Source organism: Myotis davidii, unplaced genomic scaffold, assembly GCF_000327345.1.
Source record: "Myotis davidii unplaced genomic scaffold, ASM32734v1 scaffold98, whole genome shotgun sequence".
Taxonomy (NCBI): Eukaryota; Metazoa; Chordata; class Mammalia; order Chiroptera; family Vespertilionidae; genus Myotis; species Myotis davidii.
In genome coordinates, this window is record NW_006294654.1 from 4,712,606 (window position 1) to 4,727,149 (window position 14,544).

At 42.9% G+C, this 14,544-nt stretch overlaps 1 protein-coding gene across 2 annotated transcripts in view; it reads right to left on the reverse strand.

The window, feature by feature from the left end:
* The window catches only part of FRMD3 (FERM domain containing 3), a 231,118-nt gene that overhangs the window by 53,315 nt on the left and 163,259 nt on the right, over nucleotides 1–14,544 (reverse strand). For both annotated transcript variants that reach the window (XM_006769025.2, XM_006769024.2), the window contains exons 7-10: nucleotides 8,191–8,278; nucleotides 6,068–6,156; nucleotides 3,322–3,385; nucleotides 1,653–1,741 (exon numbers count right to left, since the gene is read on the reverse strand). In XM_006769025.2, coding sequence (XP_006769088.1) covers nucleotides 1,653–1,741; nucleotides 3,322–3,385; nucleotides 6,068–6,156; nucleotides 8,191–8,278 — 330 coding nt within the window. The remainder of the gene's footprint in view (nucleotides 1–1,652; nucleotides 1,742–3,321; nucleotides 3,386–6,067; nucleotides 6,157–8,190; nucleotides 8,279–14,544) is intronic.

Sequence of the window (14,544 nt, forward strand, 5' to 3'; positions counted from 1 at the left end):
GTGGAGATGATTGTGGGGGGAAATCCACTGATCTTTATCACCACTTCCTGTCACTACTAGAAGCACCACATGTTGTGGATCAACTCACCCAAGGGTTTTCAAATTATGCTCAGGGTTTTCCCAGGATTGATGGGTTTCCTGGGATATGGGATTCTGTCTGCTGGGGGTTCTTTGCTAATCCCTCCCCCTCCCTTATACTTGTCTGTGGGTCAGTAGCAATCAACCCCACCTAGCATTCCTCTGGCACCTCGTTCCTGATGGCTGAGCCCTCCGTATCTGGGAAAATCCCAGGCAAACTGGGACAACTGGTCACCCAAGCTCCTGAGAACAGCAAGAAATGGATGAATGGTTTCCTGTCCCCAATCTCAATTCTGGTCCCCACCAACAACCACAGCTTCTCTATTTTTATCTCTTTTACGTACTGGACTTTGCCTACAGAGTTCTGTGGTTAAAAGGGGTTTGTAAATTATTATCCAAGCTATCATTCTCTTAAAGATCTTCATTAGCCAAAGCCCAGAAGGTTCAGAGACTCAGCATTTTTCAGGGAAATGAGTCTAATGAGGAAGACAGAATCTCAGTGGTGGGGGCAGGGAGAGAAGCTGAGAAAAACCACCTGGTGGGCTCCAGGAGTCAGTGGTGCTGATACCCTGGCAGGCTGGACTAGGTTCTTGACTATATTGATAACCACTGCTCTTCCAATCAGTAAGTCTGTCTCAAAGAGAAGAAGCTGTAACTCAGTGGAAAGATCCTAAATTTGAACCTCTTTGGAAACCTGACAGCTTTATGCGTGGTTTCTGAAGTCCTGTCCAGCCAGCACTGCCTCTCTGTGATCCCAGACTCTGATGGCATTCCACCCATGAACCTTTGGCTCCCATCTCTATATACTCAAGGCTTCTAACTATGAACACGTGAGACTCTCTGCCAAAGATTTCTTTTTCCAGTTGTAAGAGTACATTCAGTCCAAGCTGAGAGTAAGCCAGAAGTGCCAGAGAGTATAACTCCACCCTCTAAAGTGGCCCTTAACCAAAATGAATGAGGAATTGGTAGATAAACAGCCCAGTCTCTTTGCTGGTCAGTGGGTGAAATTTGAGGCCTGTTCTGCAGTCTGCCAGAGCTCCCCTGCAGAGCGGAGCCCAGCTGCCCACAGAGTGACCTGCTCAATAGCGCCCATCTACATGGCTTGCTTTCCTACCTCCCTTGCCCACTCCCCAATTGGTATGTTTAGTGACCATATCCCAGAAAAACCACTTGAACTAAACTCTTCTCAAGATCTGTTTCTGAGCAAAAAATCCAACCAAAAATAGGTCCTGTGACATGTTGAATGGAAATAGAAATGACAAAACAACAAGCAACCCACAGCAATTCTATGGGAAACACCCAACCTGGAGCTCAGGACTTGCTCGGGCCAACAGTGATAGGAGACGCCCTGAACAATGCACCAAATTCATTATTCACTTAAATATAATTAAAAGGACTATATTAAAAGAAATGAACATGGAACTATTTGCAAAACATTAAGGGTTCCATGGGTGTTTTAAAATCTATGATTAAATGAATAAAAGCTTACTTATAAAAGGCCTGGTTCTCCACCCCACACTTCCAGAGATGTTTGCATTTTAAAGTCTATGATTAAATGAATAAAAGCTACTTACTTATAAAAGGCTTGGTTCTCCACCCCACACTTCCAGAGATGTTTGCAGGCAGCTGGTGTTGAGGTATGGAATGCCAACATGGCTTTTTTCTAATAAAAAATAACAAAACAAAAAAGGGCATGTTAAACACAGTTTATGTTTTTTATCTTTTTCTTTCAAGTAGCTTGCATATCGCTATGTTCTTAAAAGTGTTGAAATGGTATTCTCCCTTTTGCAGACATCACTAATCTGACTAGGCCCTGTTTCTGATCAAAAGCAGCCTCATAATCTTCAAGTCTCCAGGCATTTATCACCTCTCAATCCGACTTGGATTAGTTCAAAAATGTGTTTGCCCACCTTGAACAACTAGTGCTTGAACTGAAAACTAGGGTCAGGAGATTCTGTAGACCTCCAGATCTAGCTCTGAGGCTCAAAGTTTCAGTATCGGCCTCCTCCCAAATGTGTTCCCTGGTAAACACAACCTATATCTGGTGACTCCTTTATTTTAAGATTCTTGGATCTTATAGACTTTGTTTATGAAACTCTAGCCATCACTGGCTGTTACAAGCTTCATAAGTATTCTTCAGTTGTCTCATGAATCTGTATTTTGGCAAATTACAGAGGTAGGGGGAAATCCAGTTGCTAAATCTCAAGTCTATCTCAGTCTATTTTTTACACAGGGGTACTCACTCAGCATTGTTTACTGACTTTATTCTTAAACTAGAGGCCCAGTGCACGAATTTGTGCACATTGAAAGGAAATTAATTAAAAGACATATTTTAATATCTCTATTCGCCCTTTCTCTATAATAGAAATATCAACCAAATTCATAATCGACAATGACAGATCAAAACACATGCATGCGATTGGTGCCAAGAGCTTTATATGTATCGCACATGCGTGAGTCAGTTTAGCCTTTTATAGATATAGAATAAACTTGCTTAATTAGACCTTCTTTCTGATTTAGCTAAACTTTTTCCACCCAGTGAAGCACCTCAACTTCCCTTTCAGGTAATTGTCGGCAACACAGCAATAAATATCACCACAAAGCAGATTATTATTGTAGATCACATAGGGAGAAAAAAAGGGTAAAATATTTAACTGTATCCATGTTTGACTATATTCTGCTGCGCAGTGAGAAAACGTGAAATTATTTTCAAGTTCCACCATTTCTTTTCAGTCAGGTCAAGTTTCTAAACGTACTAACTCTCTGTTTTCCGGCTAATGAAAAGAAAATAGGATTCCACTGAGTCTCCTATCTACCTACTCCAGGACTTCTGTGAGGATCAAATGAGATGAGGCATGGGAAAATGCTTCACAGACATTTGGTTACAGTGTAAAGTGTTTCCACCTAGCTATAAAGCAAGTCGTGTTCCTGGGCTGAAGAAACTGCAAGGAGGCTAGTCACTAGGGAGAAAAGCTGGGCGTTGCTACGTGACATCATTACTCGGACTATTGGACACTTAGCATATTAGCCTTTTATATATATATAGTTGTTCAAACCAGTGTTTATTTGTTTACCTCTCAAATATTCTAAGCATATGGTTTCCATTATAACCACAAACTTTAAAGTCATGATCTTTGGGGGCTATAATGCCAAAGGCACATCTTATGCATGAATCTCTCTCATGGGCATGCACATGCACACTCACACTCACACAATAACAGAGTTAGAAAAGCAGTATCTGACCTCCTTCTGGGTGCCAATCACATAAAATGTCTTCCCTTCAAACTTCAATTTGCAGACATCTGGCCTAAGAAAAGAAAATCTCTTTGGGTGAGAAAGAAAATAAAGTGGCAACTGACGCAGGTACCTGGATTCCCACGGGAATGCAGCTGGCTCACAAATGCCAGGTAGACTGCACTGAAACAAGACATTATCTGACCATCGGTGAAGGCCCAACGAGCAGGGAAAAGCCTCAAGAGAATTATACAGCAATGTTCTTCCCAAGAGAATATCCCCAGGCAGCTCAGAACTAGTTATTCCATTTTTTACAGGTGAGCTGCACCTTATTTCCAAGGAGCTCTCAAGGTCCCATAAACATGAACAACCCTAGCAACATGAAGGGGCCAGCCGACTGTGAGGTGGGGAAAATGTGGTTATTTCAGATTCAGTTAATAAAATAACATGGTTTCACAATATCTGTTCCCTCATCCATCTCAAAGAAGCACACACACCACACTGTGAAATTCTCATTCCTGTTCTCCCTGTTTATAGAAGTGTATTTCATCATATATTGAGACACTCAGAATTGGGAGGACAGTTTGATGAATGGGCATCTGGAAGAGCTGCTTGATTAAAATCTGCCTGAAATGTAGACCCCAGGTCACCTTCTTGGTGAGAAAATATGTGTGAAGAGAGGACTCTATTTTTATTCCTTTGATCTCATTCCTCAGATAGTGATGCAGGCTCCCCTGCTTTTCCTCGGGAGGGTGGGAGGGGGAGAACAGTGAGGGCACATTAGATGTTTTAATTTAGGTAGAGGATTTTCAAGGGTGACAAAATGGATGTTTAAAAAACACACAAAGATTAAGAAAAGAAAATTTGTTTCAGTAACAACACATAGCTCTTAGAAATACACATGCCTAGCAAAGGCTGGGAAGAATGAGGTTGGCATCAACCTGTACTGTCCATGCAGTACCCACCAGGAGGTAGAACCCAGAAACAAATGATTGTCCTTCTCAACTCTTTAATGCAGAGGAAAAACTGAGGTCCAAACAAGGGAGAGACTTGCAATAAATCTGCACTTGAGATGTGTCCAGTTCTAACTCCAGAGCTCAAGCAATTCAAAACCTGCAAATCTAACATCCTAGGGTGGGATGGGAGAAGTCCCCAGATTACCCATGCTCCCCAAAGTCAGTAGGGAACTTATTCTGGAACATTTTTCAAAGTATGAATTGAGTAAAAGACTATTACAGACAGAGCAAGGAAGATAATTAGAGAAATTGGGCATCTTAGAGAGGGCTGATCATGACAAAGAGCAGAAGGTGGAAGGAGAGGAGTGTGCATTAGCTGACTAATGCTAATCTAGCAGAGAGGGTTTGAAAGAAAGGGGGTGTCAAGAGGAGAAGGTGGGGAGGGCTACTTTATAACGAGGTGCCAAAGGAAATCCTGAAGCCATAGAACCATGAACTGAGGTTCAGGCAAGTGCAAGAGAGCATTTCCAACCCAGGACTGAGAATAGATGCCTGCTGGCCCATCAAGAACTTCAGATTCAAGTGCTCAAGCCAAAGGAGTGAGCCTGCCAACCAGAGAGACACAGCAGGGGTGACACACCTGTCAGGGACCATCAGAGAGAGAACTGAATTGAGCTAAAGGTATTAACAAGACTAAACCTTTCCAATATTCCATCACACATATAATGTTCATCCTTCTCCACTCTTCACCATAACCATTTTGCTCTTTGACTGGACAGAGTAGGTGCAGCGGGTCACCCACCCCGCTCCATCCTTCCACTTCTTTATTGACATAACCTAGGCTTTATTTTATTCTTCCTCAAGGTCACGTGTCCATGCAGATCCTGCTCTTCTCAGTCCCAAGGGGGTGAATCTTGATTTGACCACCCAGTCAGGAGTTCCCATTCTCCTGGGAAGGATTGGTTTAAGTAGGCACATGCGACCCAATCCTGCCCAATTGGATACACAGAAAGTCTCCCACAGGACTTGGGAAAAGGTTATCCCTGCTTTAATAGCAGACACGTGGAAGGCTGCTCTCCTCCAGGTGTGGGTGCCGCTGTGTGAAGATGTAAAGGCCACAGTTGCGCACGTGACCATGCCATTTTATGAGCCTGGAGACAAAAGCTAACCCCCCTATAATGGCAAAGAAGTAAATGGAAAGACCCAAGTCCTAAATAGTGTTGTTGGGCAGTTAAGTTAAAGGATCAAGGAACTGTCCGACCTCTGCAACTTACTATGTGAGCTAATCAGTCCTCCTATTTGTAAGCCATTGAGAGCAGCCATTACTGTTGCTCTGACCAAAAGCATCTTTAACTGATACACTGGATAACAGAAAGTAAGTCTGCAGCAGGATTCAACAGAACAGAGAGAAGTGAATGGGAGGGGCTGGATCCCAAGTTGCTCAAAGGAACTTGAGCCTTTACCCACCCTGACCTACCCCTGGTCACAGCTCTGGTCAGTAAAGAAGCTCCTGGTGCAGAAACAATAGACACCCTCTCTCTGGAGACAGAACCGCTGAACTCAGATACATCCCAGGTCCTCTGAGTGGACACCTCCGCTGGACAAATCTGATTCCCTCCTAAGACAGGGCAACCTAGATTGGGTTTCATTTATAGACAACAAATCCCTTTGTAATGAGGTTCCAAGGAAAATAAATGACTACCAGGTACTCTATCTGACATTTAAAAAAAAAGTCAAAGGTGGTGAATAAAAACAAGATTAAGAAAAATGATAAGCCAGTTTTCCAAAGAAGCACTCACCACTTTATCAAATGGGTTCTCTTATTTCCCTGAAATACCACAAAGCCTGCAGCAGTGAATCCCAAAAATGTTGTTGTGCCTGTTGAATCCTGAAAAAAAAAAAAAAAGAAACATATTTGGGTTGAGGAATATAAAATCTATATATATAAAACCCTAATATGCAAATAGACCAAACGGCAGAACAACCACACAACCGAACAGCCAAACAACTGGTCACTATGATGTGAGCTAACCACCAGAGGGCGCATGTGGGACATGGCGCGTATTGGCAGCGGGCAGCAAAGCGTGGAATATGGCAGTCATTGGCTGAGGTGGCATGGTGGAGCAGGTGAGTGGGGATGCCAGACCAAGGCAGGGCGCCGGTCCCTATCATTGGGGAGCCTCTGGTGGTTACTGAAAATTCTTTGCTCCCACACACCATGGTCCCACCTGGTGCTCGCACCTGCTGCTGGCACTAGGCCGACTCACATCCTCTGCTGGCACCGCCCTGATCGCTTGGCGCCATCAGCGGGTGTGAATGGCTGCGGCTGCTGGCCCTGATCACCCCTGAGGGCTTCTCCACCTCCCGCTGCTCTTGAGGGGCAATTGAGGCAGCAGCTGCGGCTCACACCCACTGAGAACGCTGGCCCCGCTCGCATCCACTGCTGGCACCAGCCCCAATCGTTCCACACTGTCAGGGGTCAGTGGATGGGAACAGCAGTGGCAGGAGCAGGGCTGCCAGCAGACAGGGGACCAGGGGCCACAGCAGGAGGGACTGGGCAGGGGCACAGAGGATGGGCCAAGACTCGCCCCTCCCTGTGCCCACTGCAACCTCGTGGCCCACAGTCCCTTTCGAGGTCCATGAATTGGTGTCCTGGGCCCCTAGTAAATGATAAGTGATATGCTTATTCATCCTCACCCTGGATTCATTTCAGGTAATTCTAATGATTGTAAAAATAAACTGAGTTTCTGAGATGGGATTTCCAAGGCTACTACTTCTAAAATCTGGGTGAGGTCCAGGAATATGTAGCTTTTCCCTATAAGGAACAGACCCTCTGCCTCTGCAGGGACCTCCTGGGAAAGTATAGACAAGTCCTAAACCACTGTGTATCTACTTCCAAATGCCTTTGGGTCCGCCTGGGTTCTCAGATCTTCCCTGTAATGTGGACAAACTGTTCTTGGTTGTCATTAGCCCTGACACCAAAGATGCTATGAAACCAAAGCCCTGAGCATCTAATTGAGTTGATTCAATCCTACACAGGATTTCTGGCAATTTTAATATAAAGATATTTCCTACTTCGCTTCCAGTGTCTACCAGGAAAACTAAGCATTGATAAATAAAGGCATAGCAACAACAACAAGTCTAGTCACTCTCCAAGTAATAAATAAACAGAGAGGCTAAGGTTTGTAGATAAAACCTAATTCACTAAATGGAATAATCTGATTTATATCATGACTAGGAAGAGGCATCTGGCAAATATCCTAAAATAACTGTGTGGGGAGACCACAAGATGCACGTGCCAGTGTGGACAACTACCACCGGCTCTCAGCCTCAGCTACATGCTGGAATCCTCTAGAGGGCCTAGTCTGCACCCCAAGAGATCCTGATGGAACCTGGCAGCAGCAGTTTAGGAGCTCTTCGCCTGCCTTTCATGAGGAGCCTGAGCCTAGAGCTATAGGACTGGCACTTGACCAAATACAACTATCTGTTCCCATCTGAGTCAAGAAATGTTCTGGTAAGACTCAAAAATTACCTTTAAGAGCCTGGCAGACATAAACGCTTAGTTTAGGACTTGGGTAAGTGCTTGGTTAATGCACACTTAGTTTAACATATGGAAAGGAGAATGTTCTCATAAGACATTTCTGGAAAATGTGTGCATGAGCATCACCTTGGGAACTTGTTTAAAAGGCTGATTTGTAGGAATATGTGGCTACTACATAGCAATTAGCAAAAAATTTGTTAGAGTCCAATGGTGAGAACCAACTTCCAAAACATGTGACTGCAGCCCCCTGTTGGCCTTTACAGTTAGGTGCTGTGGATCAGGATGTGGAAATATCCTCGGAGGGATCTGCCAGACATACGCAACAATTAACTCTTTGGGGGGGAACATAATCTTTAAATATGAACCTGTGAGGGGCATTACCTTGCATGGGTGAGGATCCACCCCATAGGTTTCCAAGGTGTGAGCTTTCAGGAGTAAGTTAAATTCGGCAACCGGTGGGCTCTGGCCTCTAAAATCACACACAAAAAATTAGGGAGTTAATATGTAAAGTAACAGAAACATGGAGTCACTTCATTCCATAAAATGTGACATCCTAAACTAAGTAAAGAGCGAAATCCCTGCACAAATAATAATCAGTAAAACTGATCATCATTCCTCACCGAGAGGAGCCCTCTGCCAAGGAATCTGAGCTCTTGTTCCCTGGCTGATGGCTCCATAATAAACTCACAGGCACTCGGAGGACACCAGTGACTGTACACTTAATCAAGGTTATCAAGTTGCCAATAAGTAGGCCCTAGGAAATTCAATCTTAATATGAAATAAAACGCAGCATCTGTTCTTTCCAACTTACTTAAAAAGATTACCGGGGTAAGAGACATTCCTTCTTGCTCAGGGTAGAAAGTGACAATCCTGTCACCCCATCAACAAGCCTAAACAGAGCCATCTGAGTAAGAAAGAACCGTCAACCTTTCCACTGGAAAGCTCTGAGTTTTGAAAGGAAATCTCAGCCAGTAGTCCCAGCACTGTCCTCCAGGGTGGTACACAAGGTCTTGGCCTCAAGGGTAGAAGAGGGCTACAAATAGAGATGCTGTGAAAAGTCCTCCTGGGGCTGACTTCCATACCAGGACCATGCAGCATTCAAAGACTCTTCGGCTGACATTAATGTCCCACGTGTATCTTAGAGCGTCTGAATTATTCCCCAAGGGTGAATATATAACCCTAACCACCAAGAAGAGTGAGTTACAGAAAACAACAGGGATTCATTTTTATTTTCAAAAGGTAAAGCATAGTGATATATAAAGAACATTTATAAAAGCAAAAGGAGAGCATGAATAACCCCCAGTTCAGCAGAGAGTGCAAAACGGAGGGAAGTGACCTGGGAGGGACACAGAGGAAACTTCAAAGTGTTTGGTAACATTCCAATTCATAAGCAGAGTTAGGGTCATGGGTATTTCTCCAACTATTCTTTAAATTATACATATATTACATACACTGTCTTGTATAGTCTTTTATGCATTATATATTTTGCAATTATTAAAAGAAACAGCTCCTGGCTTTTAAGTAAAAGAATTATTGGATGAAATATTATGTAATCTAAAAGCACACAGAACTAAACAGAGTTGATCAGGATTATAATAAATGTATGTGCAGAGCTGTCTTTCATTAAACCCTACTGATCCAACCAACATATAATTGTTTCTATTACCAAGCAATATATCTTTTTCACCTACTATTTATAAAGGAGGAATTCTTTTTAAAAAATGTATTTTGTATTGATTTCAGAAAAGGAGAGGGAAATCAAGATAGAAACATCAATGATAACAGAGAATCATTGATCTGAGGCCTCCTGCACACCCCCTACTGGGGAATAAAACCCCCAATCCAGGCCTGTGGCCTGACCAGGAATGGAACCATGACTTCCTGGTTCATAGGGTGATGCCCTGGTCAGGTGGATCAGTTGGTTGGAGAGTTGTCCCATACACCAAAAGGTTTGATTCCCTATCAAGACACATACCTAGGTTTCAGGTTAAATCCCCCCAATCAGAGTATGGGAGGCAATCGCGCGCGCTCTCTCTCTCTCCCCCCACCCTGCTTCCCCTACCTTCCTGTTTCTCTAAAAATCAATGAAAACATATCCTCCGAGGATTAAAAAATAGAATGGCCTTTCATTTTTCAATGGTTTGAAACAAATGAAGAATAGTATCTCATGACCCATGAAGAATTATATGGTATTCAAATTTCAGTGTCAATAAAGTTTTATTGAAATATGGCCACATCCATTCATTTGCATACTGTCTAAGGGTGCTGTCATGCTACAATGGCAAAACTGAGTAGTGGCAACAGACACTATATGTCCTGCAAAACCTAAAATATTTACTAAATGGCCTAATGCAAAAAAAGTTCGCTGAACCCTAATCTAGGAACTGAAGTTATGTCTGTCTGAGTCCATAAGATGAACATGGAAATAGAACCTACCTCCAAGATTTGGTAAAGATTAAGCCGTTAACAGATATAACAGCTACAGTAGAGCCTGGCACAGAGCATCTGTTCTCCTCAGCCCTGCCATGAGTGATAGAAATATGACATTGGGGGAAATGTCAGGAAGCGCGCTGAGATTTGCAAAACAAAGGCCCCTCTTTAAAATAAAAGTCCTCAAATCATTATTGTTTGCTTTGGATTTGCCTGCAGATCTCCGTTGGCTAAGCATTTAAAAGATTTAATCTAAAAAGTCATACACAGAGAAAGGCCAACTACAAATGTTCAGAGAAGGGGGTTCAAAGCCAAAGGAGGGAAGGTGGACACCCCATAGCACTAGAAACTCTGGTGTCCCCCGCACTCACTGAGAAAGAACACATTTAATGATCGGGTTTTCAGGAAGACGCCAAGATCAATGAAACAGAAATGCTTTGTTTTATTCCCTCAAATCCCTCGCTGGACATTTGTTTCTGGCATAAAGTCTGTTGGGTAATGGAAAATAATGATTTTCTAGCCTTTAAATCGTGTATCAGAAACTGTTCTAAGGTTAATAGTGTCTCTAATGAGACATTTGGAAACAAAAACAGTGATTAGTTCAATTATTTTTTAAGAACTAACAATTCTCTGAAGATATGCTTCTATGATAAATTAGATGAGGTCAAGTCATTATGTATTTAACTATACAGCTCCCTTCTGCCCATCTTGAGTACTTTTTGCCAAAGAAGACCACTCTCTCTCTCTCATTGATCTGCCTTTAGCATTCCATTATACTGAGTACAAAAACATAGTGTCCCCCAAATGAATGCAAATTATTAGTGGACATTAGTTGTGGAATGAGGTGTGGATCTTGCCGGGAATGACCTGCACTGCTTGGGGCACATTTGGCAGGGAAGGGGGTGGATTTGACTCCACCTGATCCATCTGGGTCTATGAGCTCCAACTCTTGGGTAGAAAACTCTTCTACCGCAAAGCAGTATTCTCAACTTGAGTTAGGTTGGCTTTTGCTGCAACTTGGTTGCAACTTCAGTTAGATTTTGCTCACTACTGACTTCAAATGTGTGAGTGATCTCAGGACTGGCCTTGTGGCAGGGCTTGGGATCTTAGCACCCATGAGACTCCGCAGAACTCTCTAAATTTCATGGCCTGTCAACTTTTTGAGCTGCAGAGCATCTCCTTTGCTCTTTCGTATCACCCCTGGCTCTCTGCACTTTGATCTTTTTCCCTCCCTGTGGTCCTGTCCCCACCATTGGCAAGAGCTGCCCAGCCCTGGCCAAAGGTCTGGAGTGTCTCAGAGGGATTTCATTCAGCTCTCCTGTCCTGTCCAACTTCAGCACACAGCCCCTCTTCACCCAGTGAAGGCTGGGGCCAAATGGTGGTAGGAAAGTGCAACTCACTCTATAACTGGATTCTTTGGGGTCCCCATCAGTCAAGTGAGCCCACACCTGGCCAATTCCTCTTCCTCCCACCACACGTCCAAAAGTGAAAGCAACTGTAGATCTCCACTCTCCTCAGAAGGATGGTCTGGATTGTAGTACATTTGTACTTCTTTGTATCCTCAGCAATCACATAGGTTTTACAAATACAATTTTTTGTAGATTATGTAGTTTGCTGATGTTATCTTGGTGTTGGAGGGAGATCAATGCCTCATGCTTTTCTACATCCTAAGTGGAAGTGAGGAGCCCCCAGTCTCCCATCTCTCTGATTCTTTACTAAGAGAGGAACAGTATCTCTTACAAACTCCTTGAGAACCATTAGGGACCATTTCTATGCAGAGAATTAGATAGAACCCTACAAATCGGGGCAAATGTCACACTATAAGAAAGACAGTGATGATGCACTGGAGCTTGGCAAGGACAAGACTAGTTGGAGAGCAGCAACTTAGAAAGATATCAGAGCGCTGTACAGGAGAACTCAGGTTTCAGGTCCAGGTCTGCTTCTTCAGAATTGTGTAGCCTTGGATAAGTGAATCCCTGAGACCTCTCTTTCCTTATTGGTAAGAGAAGGTGGTTGCAAACTCAATACCAATGGAGACAGAAAGTGAATTGTCTAAATGTTGATAAAGAGCACATTATCCTTTTAAAGGGCCCTGCTGCTTAGCTCTAGCTGAGTGTACCATGCAAGGGTCAGGACCTAGTGTGACCAAATCACCCAGTTGCAAGTAAGCTGGAACTTACGTAAAAATGGTTCCATTTTTTAAAAAAATATATTTTATTGATTTTTTACAGAGAGGAAGGGGGAGGGATAGAGAGTTAGAAACATCGTTGAGAGAGAAACATCAATCAACTGCCTCCTGAACACTCCCCACTGGGGATGTGCCCACAACCAAGATACATGCCCTTGACTGGAATCAAACCCAGGACCCTTGAGTCCGCAGGCTGATGCTCTATCCTCTGAGCCAAACCGTTAAGGCAAAATGGTTCCATTTGTAAAAGCTATTATTTGGCCCAAAAAGCATACATCTGGTCAGAGTATGGTCCATATAATGCAGGGATTTAGTTTTTATAGGAGGAGTATTCAATGCCAAATTGTTGTCTTCGCATTCCTAACCAGGGTGTTATAACAAGTAACAACAGAGAATGGAAATGGATTCGATAACCTACCAGGGAGAGAGATTCTGGGGCTTTGGAATGAGACACGGCGGGGAGAGGCGGGGGCGGGGAGGATAGGGGAAAGGGGCCAGGTGGTGGAGAGGTGACAGAGGGAAAGCACATTTTAAGAAAGATTAGAGCTATAAAATAATCTGATATTGCCCCTCTTCCTTTTACACAATAAACACTCTTCTCAAAACTGCACAAAAACATTTCCTAAGGAGGCCCTTGTGATCTATTCATCAGAAGCATAGGGGGAAGGTATTCATCATAGCAGGGCACTTATTTCTAGAAACTATAAATCCTTGCCAGGAAGCCACAGCATATGATTTACAGGAAATGTGAGTTTTGTGAAATAAAAAGAGGTAATGACTGTGTAAAACACACTCAGTGTCACTATTCCTTTCAGCACAAACCTTACGGCATCAGAACACTGTGGTGGTGGGTAATTGGATGATTTTTCTGCTCTTTAAGGGTAAGGAATATAAAGAAATCCCCCCTTATCTCTGGGGAATTTTTTCTAAAAGCCCCAGTAGATGCCTGAAACCATGGACAGTACCAAACCCTTTACATAGTACTCTTTTTGTTATACATACATACATACATACCTATAATAAAGTTTAATTTATAAATTATGCAGAGTAAGAGATTCACAATAACATAATTAAAAAGAACAATTATAACAATATACTGTAATAAAACTTATATGAATCTGATCTCCTTCCTTTCCCTTTCCCTCTCACTCTCCCTTTCTTTTTTTTAAAAATATGTTTTTATTGATTTCAGAGAGGAAGGGAGAAGGAGAGAAAGATAGAATTATCAACGATGAGAGAGAATCATTGATCAGCTGCCTCCTGCAGCATGTGCCCTTGACCAGGATCAAACCCGGGACCCTTCAGTCCGCAGGCTGACGCTCTATCCATTGAGTCAAACTGACGAGGGCTCTCTCTCCCTTTCTCTTCTCTCTTCTCTCTCTCTCTCTCCCTCTCTTTCTCTCTCTCTCTCTCTCTCTCTCTCTCTCTCTCTCTTCTCTCTTTATCTCTCTATCTCTCTCTCTCTCTTTATCTCTCTCTCTCTCTCTCTCTCTCTCTCTCTCTCTCTCTCTCTCTCACACACACACACACACACACACAATAGCTTATGTACTCCACTCACCCATCTTCTTGTGATGATGTTAGGTGATACCGTAGATAAAGGGATGATTCACATCCCTGGGGACAGAGCAGTACAGCATGGGATTTCATCACACTATTCAGAATAGCATGCAATTTAAAACCTATGAATTGTTTATTTCTGAAATTTTCCATTTAATACTTTTTTACCTTGATTGACCGTGGGAAACTGAAACTATGGAAAGTGAAACCAGAGATAAATGGGGACTATTATACTTCTCAAAACCACTTTACCACCAATTGAACTTCGTGAATACTAGACCTTCTCTGCCATGTGTTTGGAACAGAAGTCAGAAAACTAGAACCCATGGGTCAAATCTGGCCCACCATCTGTTTTGTCAGTAAAGTTTTACTGAATCATAGCACACTTATTTATGTATTGTCTATGTCTTTTTTTGCTCTACAAAAGCAGAACTAAGTAGCTGCAATAAAGGCCATATAGCCCCCTAAAAACCTTATTAACCACCCCTGATCTAGAATTATTCAGCCTCAGTGGATTTTACTGACATCTATTCAATAATGTGAATCAGACATCTCTG